The sequence below is a fragment of the Homalodisca vitripennis genome, chromosome 4, assembly GCF_021130785.1.
Source record: "Homalodisca vitripennis isolate AUS2020 chromosome 4, UT_GWSS_2.1, whole genome shotgun sequence".
NCBI lineage: Eukaryota > Metazoa > Arthropoda > Insecta > Hemiptera > Cicadellidae > Homalodisca > Homalodisca vitripennis.
In genome coordinates, this window is record NC_060210.1 from 133310650 (window position 1) to 133328257 (window position 17608).

At 30.0% G+C, this 17608-nt stretch overlaps 1 protein-coding gene across 2 annotated transcripts in view; it reads left to right on the forward strand.

Moving 5' to 3' along the window:
* LOC124360193 (NFX1-type zinc finger-containing protein 1-like) overlaps positions 1-17608 on the forward strand; it is a 108036-nt gene that overhangs the window by 65094 nt on the left and 25334 nt on the right. For both annotated transcript variants that reach the window (XM_046813590.1, XM_046813589.1), the window contains one exon: positions 3252-3498. In XM_046813590.1, coding sequence (XP_046669546.1) covers positions 3252-3498 — 247 coding nt within the window. The remainder of the gene's footprint in view (positions 1-3251; positions 3499-17608) is intronic.

The following is a 17608-nucleotide window of genomic DNA, read 5'->3' on the forward strand; positions in this document are numbered from 1 at the left end:
TTTATTAGTAATATTGCTACATGTAAATACACTCAGAAAAGCAAAATAAGCAACAGAAAGAAAATTCAACACTGAAGATGGAGATAGAAGGAAACATAATAGACAACCCCGCCGAAATAGCCGAACATTTCAACCAATACTTTTCCCAAATAGCAGATTCCACATTAGGCAAAAATAGAGAACATCTGAAATACACAGCCATAACTCATCCGATTTTGCTTCCACAAAGAAATTGTCAATCACTAATTTTAACACCAACAACTGTTAAAGAAGTCTTGGGAGTGATAGCTTCCCTGAAAACTAAATTATCATGTGGAATTGATGAAATTCCTTCAAAATTAGTAAAACACTGTGCCAAACAACTAGTACCACCACTGGTTACCATAATAAATCAATCGTTTTCCTCAGGCCAGTTTCCATCCCCCTTAAAAATATCAAAAATATACCCAAAGCACAAAAAAGGATCCATCACTAAACCCGAAAATTACCGTCCCATTTCACTAATACCAACTTTCTCAAAAATAATAGAAAAGGTAGCACTCTCAAGAATGTTACAACATCTGGACAGATATAATCTAATAACAAAGAACCAACATGGCTATCTCAAAGGACGATCCACCACCACAGCTGTCACTAATCTAATTGAATACGTCATAGATAAATTAGAAGACCACAAACACGTATCAGCTGTCCTATTAGACTACAGTAAGGCTTTCGATTGTCTAGATCATGATCTTATCTTGAAAAAGATTTCAGCCCTAGGTTTTGAAGGCTTGGCGAAAGATTGGGTGACTAGCTACCTGAAAGGACGCAAGCAAATAGTTGAGATTCAACAAAATTTAAATGGGAGTAAATGCGTGTATAGGTCAAGACAACTCACAGTAAGTAGAGGAGTGCCTGAAGGCTCAGTTTTAGGCCCCTTTTTGTTCATACTTTTTACAAACGATTTTCCAAGTTTTATCAATGACAATTCTGTAGAAACCATTATGTACGCAGACGACACAACTCTTTTGTTTACAAATAACACAGCACAAAATCTAATTTTGGATATTTCATCAGCAACAGAAAAATCACTCCAATACTGCCTTCAAAACGATCAAAATCAATCCAAAACCACCCAGCAGAAAACAATAGCAGAAGACAAGAGCAGATTCCAAAAATACCTAATATTTTAGTTGAAAAAAAGGCAAAACTGCTTGGCCTAACAATTAATGCTGACCTCTCCTGGACAGATCACATACGCGATCTGACCCAAAAAACTTTCATCTGGCACTTATGTGATAAAGCGAATGAAGTGGATAGGAGGTTTGGAGATGGCAAAGACAGCATACTATGCTGTAGTGGAGTCCCACCTCAGATATGGCTTAATTTTATGGGGAGGAACATCTGAAACCAATCTCAACAAAATCCTGATACTCCAGAAAAAAGCTGTAAGGGCACTCTATAGCCTCATCCCTAGGGAAAGCTGCAGAGAAGCTTTCAAATCCCTGCAGCTTCTTACTGTCATAGCACTATACATACATGCAGTCGTCATCTACACCAGCCAGATGGACCTTCCTAGAAATGAAAATGCTCACTCATACCACACCAGACGAGCAACGGACTACATTCTCCCTGTACACCACACATCGCAATTCAGGAAAAAACCTTCTTACGTTGGATGCAAAATCATTAATGCACTACCACCAAATCTCAAGAACATGAAAGGGAACGAACTGAAAAGACATTTTCGAGACTGGCTGATGGAACAACCTGTATATTCATTGAAGGAGTTTTTCGATCTTCTATAAATACCACATCAATATTTGTAAAGCAAGAAATATTAATCTAAGTTTTTGTTATTATCTACTATTGACGCAATTGTATTACTTAAAGAAACAACAAATAAAGAATATTGTCTATTGTCTATTGTCTACATTTCAAAATTTAATTTTATAAAAGTCCTACATGTGTATATTTGTTGTTTATCTCTATAAAAATACTTTTATGACAAATAATCTTAATTTTGGTATATTTTTAACTACTTAAATATGTATACAAATTTACAATGCTGTTCACCCAGCTTTTAACACAAAACTTGGAAGACAAGTCAAATATTTTATTTTATAATTGGATCATTTTAGTTCCATTAAGCCAATTCAACAGCTAGTTGTAATAGTACCAAACATTTCTTCAAAACAAACTAATCACTAATTGCTATTTTTTAGCTAAATAATTTACTACAAATCATGAAAAATGTTTATTATTGACTAGATTATTACCTATCAAACCATTTAATTCAAGGTGTCATTCACTGTAATGAAAAATATCTTTAATCTTGTCTATCAATAATGAATCCAGGTACTTCACCAGAATATAAAGCCACTTCAAAGTCAGAATCTAATTTTAAAGCATATCTAATCTCAATATCTCCCATAGTTTCATGTGATTAATGCTCTATCTATGTTGCTGTGAGTGATCTAGCAACATCCAGACAACGGTCATCAAAGAATTGCCAATAAATTTAGTATTTCTGTAACAGATTTTTTGTTACTAATCACAAGTCCTGTTACATTATGAGGCAGACAACACTCGGCTGTCAGATGGAAAACCCATGCTTGAGTGATAGTGACACTCGAGTGTCAGGTGTGGAATTAAGAAGTGGCAATTGAAGGGGACTCCAGCCTAGACTCACTCCAATATGTTAAGATTGATTTCCTTTTAAGTATTAATAACAGTGATTGTAAATTTCAAGTAATTTTGTCTATTGTCTATTTAATATCCAATAAAATACGGCTGTAAAAAAAGCTTTATAATTATAAAGATAGTTTAATGTAATTTCAAAACATTGTTTTATTAATATTAAACGTTTTGAAATTAGTACTGTATACTATTATTGGTAACAAGGTGATGATATAAAGTGTTTTTACCATATATGAGAGAGTTGATTCCTTCTTTTTCCTTGGTATCCTTTTTTCATGGGTTCCCACCATTACACTTCTTCAGTCAGTTCAGTTCTTGTTGTTTATGTCACGTTTCCTGTTTTATTTTTTTAATCTGGAGATTTACTCTTATTTCAGTCTTGTCTCCATTTTAGTTTTTACAATTACCTGCAGACTTTTAATTTATATACATTGGTTCATGTCTAAGTCCATTTTTGGTGAAGCTGAAGATGGATCTGGTTTCAGTGTAATATCAATATTTTGAATATCAAACCTGACCATCATTATTGAATCAATTGGATGTTTAATTAGATTAATTATGGTTTACAGGTAGAGAAGAGGGTACCCAGTTGTGGACACACTGTAAAGGTTGCGTGTAGCCAGCAGCCCACCCGTCAGCTGTGTGATGGTGCTTGTAATGTAATTCTGAATTGTGGCCACAAGTGTGCCAAGCGCTGCAAGGATATCTGCACAGCAGAAGACTGTGAACATCCCAAAAAATTTAAGATAACCACTCTTCTGTGTGGACACACCACTGCTAGCATACCCTGCAATAAGGCTATTCGAGTCCATGCTAGTAAGTAATCGTGAAGTGAAATTTATTTTTTTAATTAAAGTCGGATTTCAAGAAATTAAAGTAGATGGATTAACGTGTTAGTGGTTGTCTTCAGTCAAACAAAACTAAGTATGATACTTTAATTTTACTCATTAAATAGTCATCTTCTGTATTCGTTTGTAAAGTTTTCACAATTAATGCAAGTAACTAGAGCTGAAATTTCTGCAGATCTCACTGTATTAGGATTTTAAATTTTAATCAATTTATGTTATTTGCTATATCAAAATGTCCAAAATCTTCATGAAGTCAAATTCTTAAAAGTTTTGAACCCTATGCACTCGAAGGCAGTATTATAATTTGTCCTTGAAGCTCTACTGGCCACCGCGATGGTACAATTATTAATGTACAATCGCATCATATCTTCGGATAGTTCATATTTTTGAGAAATATCATCCCAGTGTTCTTTTTTCAAATCTCTTTTGTGTTGCATTATAAAAAGATCGAAAACACTGTAATGTCCCGCCATCTCTATTTATTAGGAAAAAATTTCAAATCAAGTTTTTATAAATTGGCTCTTTTTAGTTTTACATTCAGCACATTTTCCAGAAATTCTCTTAACTTCATTGATGTTTGCATGATATTTTATATCATTTGTTGCAGTTTTTTCTTTACATCTCACACAATATATGAGTGCCATTTATATAAGGAAATTTAGTCATCATAACCATCTAATCCATTAAATCTATTATCAATGTTTTCAAAAGATTTATTAACATCTTCTTTAAATTTATTAAAGTTTTCTTCTAGTTTATTTACTTTATCGAGTTGTAAAGAATGTTTATCATCTATTATTTTAAGTAATTCACCTTTACTTTTTAATTTTTCACGAACATTATCTTGATATGTATGAAAATCTTCCTGAACTTTTACAACTGTTTCTCTAACATTATTTTGAAATTTATTAAAAGCAAGCGCAAGTTTTATAAATTTTTCATTAATTTCACCAACATCGTCTACTGATCTTCTATTTCTGGCTTCTAACTTGTCATAGACTTCCGTTGTAAAATCTTTAACATGTTGTTTATGATTCTCATAATTTTGGTTCAGTTCATCAAACATTTTAATATGATCATCTAATTGCTCTTTTATGATAACATCAAACGGATAAATTCCCTTACTAACGCTGCTAAGTCTTTTTCCTTTAAAATCTAAGGCATTTTTAACGTTCGGATCATTTAATTCAACAATATCGATGTTTTCTGATAATTTTAGAGGCTTTAAAATTTGTTCTTTAACAACAACATCATGTTTGTCAATACTAGGTCGAACACCGACAATTCTTTTCTTATTAGCTAAACTAACATAATTCTTTTCAACTTTGATCGCTTCAGTAATTTTATCAGCTTTTTCGATATGAGACATTAAATTGGTAAATATTTTTTTTGCACCATCTTCAAATTCTTTTTTCAATGTTTTTATTTTATCAGCTACTTCATTAGAACTCATGAAATTTGCAAGTTTGTTATCATATTCTGCTTTAAAATCTTCAATCTTGACAGCAAACATATCTGAATCTGGAAGGTTTTGCAATAAATTTTCTAACTTGTTATCAAACTCATTTCTCAAACTTGACATTATTTCGAATAATTTCATCTACATTTTGAATACTTTCTGTTTTAATTTGTGTTCCAAATACATCAAAAATATTTTGTGAATTCATATTTATTAAGTAATAATTTGTTAACAACTTCTTTAAAACCTTTACCATCAGTCAACTCATTCAAAACAAAAACACATAAATGACCACAAATTGGGGGATCTTTATAGTCTTGAATTTGAGAATCATTATAATAAACGTTTGATTTTTTCAAATATTGGATCAATTCTCTCTGTGGTTTGTCCTCAATTCTTCCATACGAATCAAAATAATATGCAATCTTATCATTTTTATAATAGCAAATCCAATGCGTTCCACTTCCCATAATCGAGTCTAAATTCACAATTCCACATTCAAATTTCTTAACTTTTTCAGGTAATGTATCTCTCATGAAAATTCCTCTAAAATGTTTAATGTTTTTGCAGATTTCTTCCAATTCCCCGAATGTTAATGGTTTGATTTTAAATTTTTTTAATGTTTGATTTTACGTAATTCAAAGTTTTTTCATCTAATCCAGATCCTGTAACACCTTCCAACTCTTTATCTAACCAATTTAAAATGTTTCGAACAATAGGAATCACGTCTTTTTTAACAATTGAAGCAGCCTTTCGAACATAAGGAACAATATTTTTAACAACTGGAATATTTTCTCCAAAATCTAATAAATCTTTCAAAAGTCCACATTTTTAAGCTCTTTCAACTGGTTATAAGAAAATTCTATTCTGGTTCCTTTATTGTATTGTCTATTTGTTAAAAATATCTTATATTCAGCATTTTTTAGTTGATCTATTTTAAATTGAACACTAACAGGTACTTTCTTCTTAAAAGCGGATTTTATTTTCTCATTCTGAGTTTTACTGAAATTCACATTCACCTCCATTTATATAGCTAAAATTTCAACTTCTCTTCGATTCCCATTCCTAGTCTTTTTAAAAACATTGCTCCAGCTGTTGGAAGAGCAATAAATCTTTCACCTAAACTAGCATCTTTTGATAAAAATCTATCCATTGCCTTATCTTGTAAAATTTTATCTGCAATATGTCCGGAATTTGTGTCTCTATGTTTTCAATAAAACATGTCGTGTTCCATTGCAGCTTTATCTAATTTATTCACACCAGGATCTCCTCTTTTTAGTCTTTGTTCAAGCTTTGTCCCAGGTCCCAGATATTGATAGCCTGGTACGTGTAATTCAAAAGGTAAATTATTGTTGATAAAATCATTCAAAAGTCCACTACCTATAATTGGAGAACTTATTTGAGGCAAAATTCGTTTTAAATATTTAATTCCATCAGGTTTTTCAATCAATTCATCAAGTTTGTTCGAAATAAAATCTTTAATCGCCTTCTTTTCATTCAAAAACTTGTTGTTTCCAGTCTTTTCCTGAGCATAAATATAATTAATAAATTCCATCAAGTTTTGTTAAATCATCGATATATCTGTATTCAATCTTATTATCACTGTACTTTCTTACATCAGATCCTTCGATTCGTTTTTCCCAAATTGGATTAATTAAATTCATATATTTTTTACCTCTACTTGATTTAGGCTTTTTAGTTGATGGATCATTATTTTTGTAAATTAAATCAGATTTCCATAAAATTTCAGTATACTTTTTCAAATCTTCTTCAGAATATAAATCGTCTTTTGGAACATCATTGTCTGTTAATAATCTCCACAATCCTTGAGTACCTTCATACGTTTTTTCATTAATAATTATATCATTATGTTCAAAATTCACGGGTAAATTTCCAATCATAAAACTTTTCTTTTTTCTATCCCAATACAAACCAAATTTATCATCTTTTGCTCTAGGAAGAAATTTTTTACCAATTTCACCAATTATTATATCCGTTGTCCCAGGACTTATTGGTTCAACTATTGTAGAATCTTCAATGATTCGGGGTCTAAATGGTGTAGAAGATGGTAGTTTTGGCAATTCAATCTCTTCAGATTCGGGAATTGAAATATCGGCAAATTGTTGTACAACTGGAACTAAATCCATCATATTTTTATTTTGATTTAAAACATTTTCAATTTTAGCTTCAACATTTTTAATTGCAGAAGTTACAGTTTGATTAATTTTTTTGAAGGAATTCTTGTTCTTTTTCATTAATTTCTAATCTGTTCTTTAAGTTCTTTGATTAATTTCTTTTCGATTTGATCAAGTTTTTTCGCTTCTTCAGAAGTTACGTTTGCCATTTAATTAGAAAAATTTTGAAATGTGAACTTGGAATGTGAAAACGTGAACGTGGACCGTAAAACCGTGAACGTGGAACGTAAAAACATGAATGTGGAACGTGAAAACATGAACGTGGAACGTGAAAACATGAACATGGAATGTGAAAACGTGAACAGATTTACCGTTTTTTCAGTTATTTTCATAATGTAAATAAAAATTAAAGATAATGTAAAAATAATTATAACAAATATTTTATTGATTAAATTTATCAGACCACAGACCATAATTTATATTAGAAAATGTATTCAAATATTTACCATTTTTAGGCTTCAAAGTTAGATTAATTGTTAAAAATCCATAGTCTTTTTTCCAAATTTTATTACATAACTCATTAAAGTGGTTAAAACTCATATCAGATCCCACATAATTGTTGTAAATCTTTCTCGAATAGTGATCATCTTGCTTAAAAACACACAACATATTCAAACTATTTCTAATAACCTGTTTATCAACCTTTGAAAAGCATTGAGAAAGATAGATACAAGATATGTTTTTGTGACGAGACATTACGAAATATTCTTCAATAACATCCTGATTTTCTAAAATACAATCATCAAAAACGATTAAAGAATTGGGTTTACATTCACTTAACGGAACTATATCCTCAGAAGCATTATAAAAATGTGATATTTTTTTGCTTGTTCCAAAGATTTACTAAAAACATACAAATTTGAATAAGGAATCAACCTATTGTAGATAAAATTCAATAATAAAGTTGTCTTTCCACATCCACTTGAACCAACAATCAACAATCTAATAGGTTGATCTTTCTTGATTTCTTCAAACGTTTGTAGTTTTATCTGATCTTTGTGCTTTAAAAATTTGTCCATTTAAATAGCAAAAATGAAACTATTCAAGTTGACTTCAGAAGGCTCTAAATTAGTTTTACACTTAGAACATCCTATTCATTTAGAGGAAGAATCAAATTATTTTATTGGTTTAAGTGGTTTTTATTCTATAATTTTGTGATAAATATTAGTGAAAGTTCTCCTTATTGTATAGAATTTAGTGAAAAGAACATAACAAAATATTATGGTTTAAACAAAGGATATTATACCTTCGATTAAATAAAAAATTCCTTTAAAATTATCCGAAAACATTCAAACAATAAGATAAATCTTTAAACTTTGACAAAAACAAGTTTGAAATGCAAAAAAAAATATTTCTTTATCAAAATTCAAATAAAATCACCAGTAAGAATAATGTTTTCAGCAATTGTAGTAGATTTATTAGGGTTTGTTCAAAATTTAGACCGTTCGATGTAATTGAAGTACATTGGAATCTCGTTGAACCTAGTTTCAAAAATCATTCCGAACATCTACACAAAGAATCGGAAATATTGTACACATTTTATCCGATTATATTCCAATTAGAAAAAATATTAAAAGAATTCAAAAAATTGTTCTGACTATACAAGACTCTGAAGGAAATTTATTGAATAATGAGAGTTAAACAACAATATATTTAAGATTGAAAAAGGAATAAAAATGAGTTGATAATGATATTTCGACTTAAAACCTTTGGGGTCACTCGAGTGCCCCCAAAAATTTATTAGAAAAGATACTGTTTTTATCAATGAATCTGGTCTTTATACTGAAATAAAAATTACTAGCTAAATTTTTTCTATTTAAATGGAGTCAGTTGTAGACCTACTCAATAATCAACTTAGATTTGAAAACAAACATATCTTTACAATTGTCGATGATAATAATGAATTTTTGTTCAAAGCAAAAGATGTAGCAGAAATATTAGAATTTAAAAATACGAATAAAGCTATTATTGAGCATGTTAAAGAAAAGTATAGAAAAACATTTACAAAAAAAGGGGGTAACGAATCGTTACTACCTTCAAACTTTCAAGAAAACACTATTTTCATTAATGAACCGGGAATATATTCTTTAATATTAAAATCTAAAATGAAGAAAGCAGATTTATTTCAAGACTGGGTTTTAGAAGTTTAACCCTCTATTAGAAAATTTGGTGAGTACAAACTTGAAAACAAGATTAAATATTTAGAGGACGAAGTAAATCACTTGCAAATTAAAGATGAAATAAAAACGGAAATAATCGCAAAACAAAGTGTAAAAATTGACATAATGAAACCAGACCTTGTTTGTAAGGATTTTGATAAGAAAAAACACCATGTTTTTGTGTTAATTAAGAAGAATCACGTGTGGGAATATCCTTATTACGTTATCAGAGCTCAAAAAAGAGAAATACCAAAAAGATCGAAAGAACTTGAAATTGGAAATGGAAATTTTACCCAGAAATGGAAATTTTGTTAAGACATGGTGATCCAAATAGTATAAATCTTATAATCAAATGAAAGAATATTTAAATATTTTATACAACGAAAATCATTTTACCACAAATATGACTGAATCTCGACACATATAACATATCTAAATTGCACGATGAAAATGTTAATAAATTTTAGTAACATTTAACTAAAAACTAAAAATTATGATATTTTGTTTGTAAATGTCTTTTAAGATTATAGAATTGTTGAATTTCTCTTCCGCATACGCAATGAAGTGGTCTAGCAAAGATTTCTCTAATACATTCTTTACAATATGCTTGTTTTATTATCTTTACTATAATGCCAATTCTTAAATTCAGAAATATTCTTTATTATTTTACACTGTGTGCATTCTTTTTCTTCCAAGGATAATTTTTTAATTTTATCATATAATTCTTTTCTATATTTTTTATTACAATCCTTACAATAATAGTATAATTCATCTTTGGTATTCTTATTTTTAGAAAATTCTTCATAAACTCTAAATTCTTGATATATTTTACATTTCTTTTGAGACTCCATTTATATAGAAAAAAATTTTTATAGCTTTGACTTTCTCAATTCATATTCGTAAAAACTTCCAGTTGTTTCTTCATTATTTAAATCTTTTATACTATAAGTTACAGGATCTGTGTTATTAATTTGATAAATCACAAAAATTTCTCTTGATCAATTGTTCTTATATTTGTTCGAAAATTTTTGTTTTTTACTAACAATTGAAGGGTTGAGTGGTAGAAGGGGGTAAGTAACATTTTTTTCGAAATTGAGTTAGATGTATGAAGGGAGTAAGTGATCCTGTATTTGGTACACTGGGTCCCATTGTCCTAACTGCAGTAACAGCTGAGATATTATTTTGAATTTAGGGGGTAAGTGCAGAAACTGAACTCAAAGTTTGTGGATGAAGGAGGTAAGTGCTTCACATGCCCCCTTTTTCCACTTAAAATTGCACTTACCCCCTTCATCCACTTACTCTTTGCGCACTTGCCCCTTTTTTCCATTACTTTATGCGCACTTACCCCTTTTATCCAGTACTATATATGTACTTGCCTCCTTTATCCACTAAGAACAGATGATTATTGTTGGTTTGTCATCATCTGTGGTTGAGGTTAGATGTGAATGTAAACACCAATTTTTGTAAAGCAGTGAAGTATTTTAGCTGAAATGTCAGGAGTACATATTATTACTAAAGAGACAGAAAAAACTGACTTTTGCACTTGGACAGAAGATGTTGCGAATCGGGGCAGTAATGAAGTGGCTCCTTGCTCACCTTATTCGAACTAGATACAACCTTAATATATTGTGACCACTTAATTATACGGTCGGATTCTTCCACAGGACAAAATAAAAACTTCTTACTGATCCTACTTTATCAGTACATGGTGGCCAAAAAAAACTTTGTTGTAGACATGTCATCTCATTTTAGAGATTTTGAAGGATTTTCTGATAAACTGGGCCTAAAACAAAGTAAAAAGGATCTTCTGGAAGAGAATGTCAGATTCCGTGACGGAATAAAGTGGATAAGGGTTGACGAATTCGGTTGTTACTTATACAAAGAGACCTATGATGAAAACACAGCATTAAAAAAGGTGTCCCTGATAAAGCAGGAAAGAAAAGGCACAAAAGCTAATAATAAGAAGGGGAATGATCATCGAACATTGTCTGAAAATGTTTTTAAGATTGTTTACATTGAAAGTAAGGAAAAACGGTATGGGACTGTAACCAAAGAGAAACTCAACAATTTGAAAACACAACTTAAATATGTTAAAGGAGAATATAAGTGGTTTTATCAGAGAGTAATCGAAGAACAAGAAAACAGGTACTGGGAGAAAGAATCAGAAGAAAATGAGGAGGGGCAGATAAACAAAGAGTGACCAGTGAAAGAAACAGAGTAAAGAAAAGTGACAAAGAGTTTTACATTGAACCAATGAGAAAAACTGATTAATTAATAAAATAGACTAATATCTATTAACCTATTTCAAGGCTTTAAAATAATAATAAGATTGTAATTTTTTATAAGTAGACTTTAGTTATTGTTTTTAAAATAGCTTACAAGAGAAGGCATAAATACTTAGATGTTGTATTTAACAACAGTATTTTTTACTGTGTAATATTTATCGCTGAGGAAAGACGACTTAAAATACACTGTTCTCTTTTTAACTTCATTCAAGCATTAAACAATAATAGTATTGTGCCTTTTTGAATGAGACTAGGTTTTAGTTATTTCAGTTACCGTAAGTTAAAGAAAGACTTAGATATTACCTTTTGATAAGAGTACAGTAGAACCCCTCATATCCGGCCTCGGTTTTACCGCACCTCGGTTTATCCGGCCACTTCCCGGAAGCCAATATCGAAATTTATTTACCACGGCTTGCAGACGTGCAGTTGCACGCACTAGTCTCCCACGACTCTTGCGTTATTTTGGTGTATCTATTTGTTTACATTTTCCTGTGTTGTCCTCAGTTGAGCTAATAGGTTTAACCTGTAAACAGTTCGTTGATTATTTCCAGTGCGGTTAGTACAGTACAGTACAATTGTTTTGTTTCGTCAAGTGCTGTGTACTGTAGGTTGGTTTATCCGGCCGAATCGTTATCCGGCCAGGGGCTCGGTCCCGTGGTGGCCGGATATGAGGGGTTCTACTGTAGCCTATTAGTTACAGTTTAAAGTTTATCATTGAGATAAGGGTGTTCTCCATTTTAAATAGTAATGATATTGAGCCTTTTTGTATTTTAAAACTAGATTTTAATTACAGTTTTATTACCAACACGAAAAGACTGATAAGTTACCTTTTCATAAGAGTATTTACACCGTTAAGAGTTTGTTGTTGTGCAACAATCTCATCTAAAGGTATTCCATAAGGTAACATTTCAAATAAAGTTCTGTCTTTTACATAATATATCTTAGTATTATTTTACAGTACTTAACCCCTTCTTCCATTCCCAAGTACCCCCTTTTTAAGTGGAAAAAGGGGGTAAGTGATAGAAAAGTTGAAAATTTAGTAGGAAGGAGTATTTGAATTTTTACCAGGAGTTGCCACAAAAAATGTATGTATCTTTCCCTCCCAATGCCGTTTTCAGAGCTGAATTAAATAAAAAAATACAAAAGTTATAACTTAAAAACCATTTTTCTCAAAAGTGGCAAAATGTGACTTACCCCTTTCTTCCACTTAACCCTTCAATTCTTACATGATCATTGGCTTTAAATTTAGTTTTCGTATGAATTTCTGGTGGAATATACATGAAAACTGTCTCTAATAACTCCTTTTCTGCATCTTTATCTACATCTTTAGGCTTCATTTTAATCGTGCCATGAACAGTATTATTATAATTTGTGACTATTTTTTGAAGAATATCAATCCATTTAAAGTTTTTATTAACATCAACAATAACTTACATTCTATCATTTTGAGTTCTGTTATATCTCTCTACAATACTTGATTTCTCTTCGTTTTCAATGTGATAAATCTTAATGTTATATTTCCTCAAAACATCGCTAAATTCTTTATTTTTAAACTCTAAATCCTTATCTCTATGAAGTAGATTTGGAGGTTTATGATTGATCTTTATTGCATCTTTTACTATATCTTCGAAAGCTTTTGAAACATCCTTGTTGTTTTTTATTTTAATCGCTCTTGACCAAGCATATTTTGAGACGGTATCAATAACATTTAACATATACTTAAATCCATCATTTTGATCTGAATAATTAGACATTACAACTAAATCTGCTGCTCATAAATCATCAATTCCTAATGTTATAATTTTTCTCTTTTTAAATTTCTTTCGTACAGGTGCATGAATTTCTCTACCTTCAATCTCTATTTCCTCTTTGTTCTTCAATTCTTTCTTCACTTGTTTTTCATAAGGATTCTTTATAAATTTACTCTTATTTGTCTTACATTTTGAACATTTTGCTGCAATTCTATACAACCCATTTTGAGTTTGAACAATCTTAGAATCTATATTTTTTGTTTTTTCTTACATTTGTGACAGTGAATCAAATCATCTTCCATTTATATATATCAAAGTTTCCAAGTTTATTTAATTCATCTTCATTTTTATAGCCATACGGTACTGTATCGATCTTATTTTCTAGGACAATTCTCTTATCATCTTTAGCGTTCAGTGCTAACTTGTTTATAGTAATGGTGTATAATTCATGTTTATAACTTCTAATGCAACTCATCTCACGGAATTCTTCTTTATCTTCGAACAAACATCTCTTTAAATTATCAATATTTATTGTTTTATTTACAACGCTTCTCTTAATTCCTTTGCATCTTACTGGATTTTTGTCTAGATATTTGTACGAGTACATTTTCGATCTTAATCCACAAAATTCTTCTAATATTTCACCATTTAGCTCATCTTTGAATTTTCCTATGACTTTCTTGTTTTTGCTAGTGAAACATTCGTGAACTTTTGGATAATCGCTCGTATCAAAGTCATCAATATTTTCTTTAATAATTTTATAAGGATCTCGTTTCAATTCTAGGAAATAACTGTCTGTATCCGTGTAACACAGATTCAAATCTGGATCAAACTTCTTTAATTTGTCGTAATAAAACTCGTACATTAGCAATTTTGATAGGTCAAGAACTGAAAATCCTATGTAGATCGGTTTGTTAAATTTTACTTTCTGTTTGTACATATGACTCGCTATACAGTTGTCACCAAAGATATTAAAGCATTTGAAATTAGTTTTCTTAGCTTGTTTCATAGAAAATTCTTCATTTCCAAGTTTGATATCGCATCTATTTCGCACATTTTCCATAGATTTTCCAAAAACTGAGTTGTTCATTAACTTGTAAAAATCCTTCTCAAAGTCACTTGTAGCCTTGGTTCTCATGTTCATATTAAAATCAATGTATTCTTTCATAAAAGGCTTCTGATCGAATGCTATAACTGTATTCACATGTTTCAAAATCATACCTTGTTCCAGATAGAATTTCAAATTTCTTGAATGAACAACGTATTCAGTTTTATCCAGTAAAGTTGTGCAAAGTTTCTTGTTAGAATGTTCTGGAGCAAGAGGCAAATCCTTGTGATGTTCATGTAAATTCATTGGATATCCTAGATCAACTTCGAGAATATAGCCATAATCTTCTTCACCAGTAAGTTCTAAAATTGTTTCTTTCCATTCTGCAGTTGTGTATGTTTTCGGATCCATCCACTTAATATCACCATATGGTAAATTTTGCATAAGACCATAACCATAAAGATTATTGGCATCGACGTACAACAGATAGTTTTCAGGATTTGTCTTATCAAATCCTTTCAAATATTTGTTATTTGCTTTCACGTATCGTTTAATACATTGAGAAATGCCTCCACGAATGCCTTTTTCAATCATCAAATACATATTATAATCACTAATCAATTGTAATTCTATTTTCGTTAATTTTAACATTGCGTCCCAAGCAAGGCTTGGAGCTGTTAGATAATGTGCTGGATCAAGTTTATAGCAATTTAAGCAAATATTTCTGAAATTTTCAAATATATCAGCAAGCAATAAAACATCTTGGATATTGTACAAATTAGAGTAATTTCCTAGATTTTTTGTTTTAATTTGTTCCAGACCATTAAGTAGTGTTGAAAATCCTTCTCAGATATGCTCTCATCTGTCAAAAGCGAATAGAAATCTTCAATTTTCAGCTCTTCTGTGTAATCAAGTTTTTCAATACTATTGATAAATTCGTAAGGAAATATGCCTTTTCCAGACAATCTTTTAAAAATCTTGTCTTCATCATTTGGCTGTCTTTCTATAATTTCATTCAATATTCTTCCATCCTGTAAAAAATGATTTGTATGCTTGAAGTCTTCTTTCTTTAAATTCTTAGCTAATTTTTCAATAGACGATGCCATAAATCTAAATGTGTCTACAAAAAAAAACTTAACAAACTTTCTAGGCTTATCATTGTCAAATTCTTAGCCATATCCAGAATTTACTGAATAATTTATATATTTTTCATCTGTGTTTGCAATCAAATCAACATTTCCATATTGTTTAGCCATCTCTTTTTTGTATAAATGAGTATCGTAATTTGACATATTGTGGCAGAAAACTGGAATATTTTGAGGAAATTTCAAATTTAAATTGCAAGTTGAATGAGCTACTCCTCTAAATTTTCCAGTTAAATGACAGTGATCTCTTACTTTTAATCTTTTTTTCACCATCAAAACCTTCTGTTTCACAAATATGACATATGTTAGAATTTTGATAAAAAATTTCTTGTTCTTCTGTCAACTTCATAGGTTTCATGTTCTTTGAATTATATTTTTTCGCTATGTATGATAATTTATTGAGCTCTTCAAACAATTGTTTTGGAACATTTGGCAAATCTTCATTTTTGGCTCAATAACATATCGGTTTGTACATGCAATTGGTCACATTCAACACTAAATATAGAGTAAATCCATAAGGAATGTGTTTCTGAATCTTGGTTGTGTTCGATCTTTGTGGATTGTTCTTGCATATTGGAATTTTCTCTAATATACTCTCAAAATCCATATAAATAACATACAGATGATTAAACTTCTTTTGATAATTAGTAAATGATGTTGTTTGACCAGGAAATGGCATAATTGGTTTACAAACTTTGTGATTTTTACAAATTTCCAAATGATCTGTTAAATCTCCAGATTTGTAGAAATGGCTTAAACATCTTCGACACAAGAGCATCTTGTGAGCATTTTTTGATAATTGAGAACTCGCTAATCTACTTAAATCTGTTATCAAAGCATAATGGGATTTATCATCTTGTTTAAAATACAATAAGTCAATGTTTAACTCAGCATCATATTTTTCAGAAATTTGTAACGGAACAACCTTAATATTTTTATCAAAACTGTAGACATTGATAGACATTTTAGGATACTTATACTTGGAATTGTAACTTCGTTTTTCAAATAACTGTATATCTTTTAAAGACATAGGATAGTCGAATCCAGAAAATATTTCATCATTGACATGTTATTTTACTTTGCTCCATTTTTCTATTTATAAAGGAAAAAATTGTTATTAGTGATTTTCTAAATTCCAGTTTTATAGTGAATTTTCGAGAAATTTCATTTAAATTAGCAACTTTTAAGCTAAAATTTCGCAAAATTCACTATAAAACTGGAATTGAGAAAATCATTAATACAAATTTTTCCTTTATAAATAGAGCTACTAAACGAATTAAATGAAGTTGACAAACTAAGATTTAAAGAATATAAGAAATTAATTGATTTAGAAGAAAATTAGAAATACAAAATTGTGACATTGGAGAAAATGAAAGATAAATTCGGGCTTACAATCATAGCAGAATTGGAAGATTTCAAAGTACATTTGCTAAATAGATTTTTGACTGTTTTGGATGAAAAACGATTAAAGAATTGAATAAAAATAATAAATTACACTTGATTGTTACTGGGAAAAAGACAATAAAAGACAAAAGAATGTGTTACAATTAACTTTGTAGAATAAAGAATAAGATTTCGAAGATTTTACATTGATTCTAAGGAGATTTAACAACATTAGTAATAGACATTAAAACAGCTTAAGAAAGTAGAAGCAAACAGCTATAGATTTGGTTATTTTTCATTTGTGATTCCTCAGATTCATTTATGGTTCACTAGAGTAGATATATATTAGCCGGTTCTGGATTGCTTTTGGAGACGAATGGATGTAGATTCGGTTAATTTCTCATTGAGATTTGCTGTGTTATTTCTCAGCTTCCTTTATGGTGCATTGGACCGGACTTTACATGGAATTTCCATTCGTCTCTAAAAGTGGTCCAGAACCGGCTTATATATATCTACTTATATATATATATATATATATATATATATATATATATGTATATGTATATAAATACACACACATACCTGTTTTTATATACTTGAAGATACAAATGGTTTCATTTACTGCTCTAATTAAATCATTTTTACTACGGTAC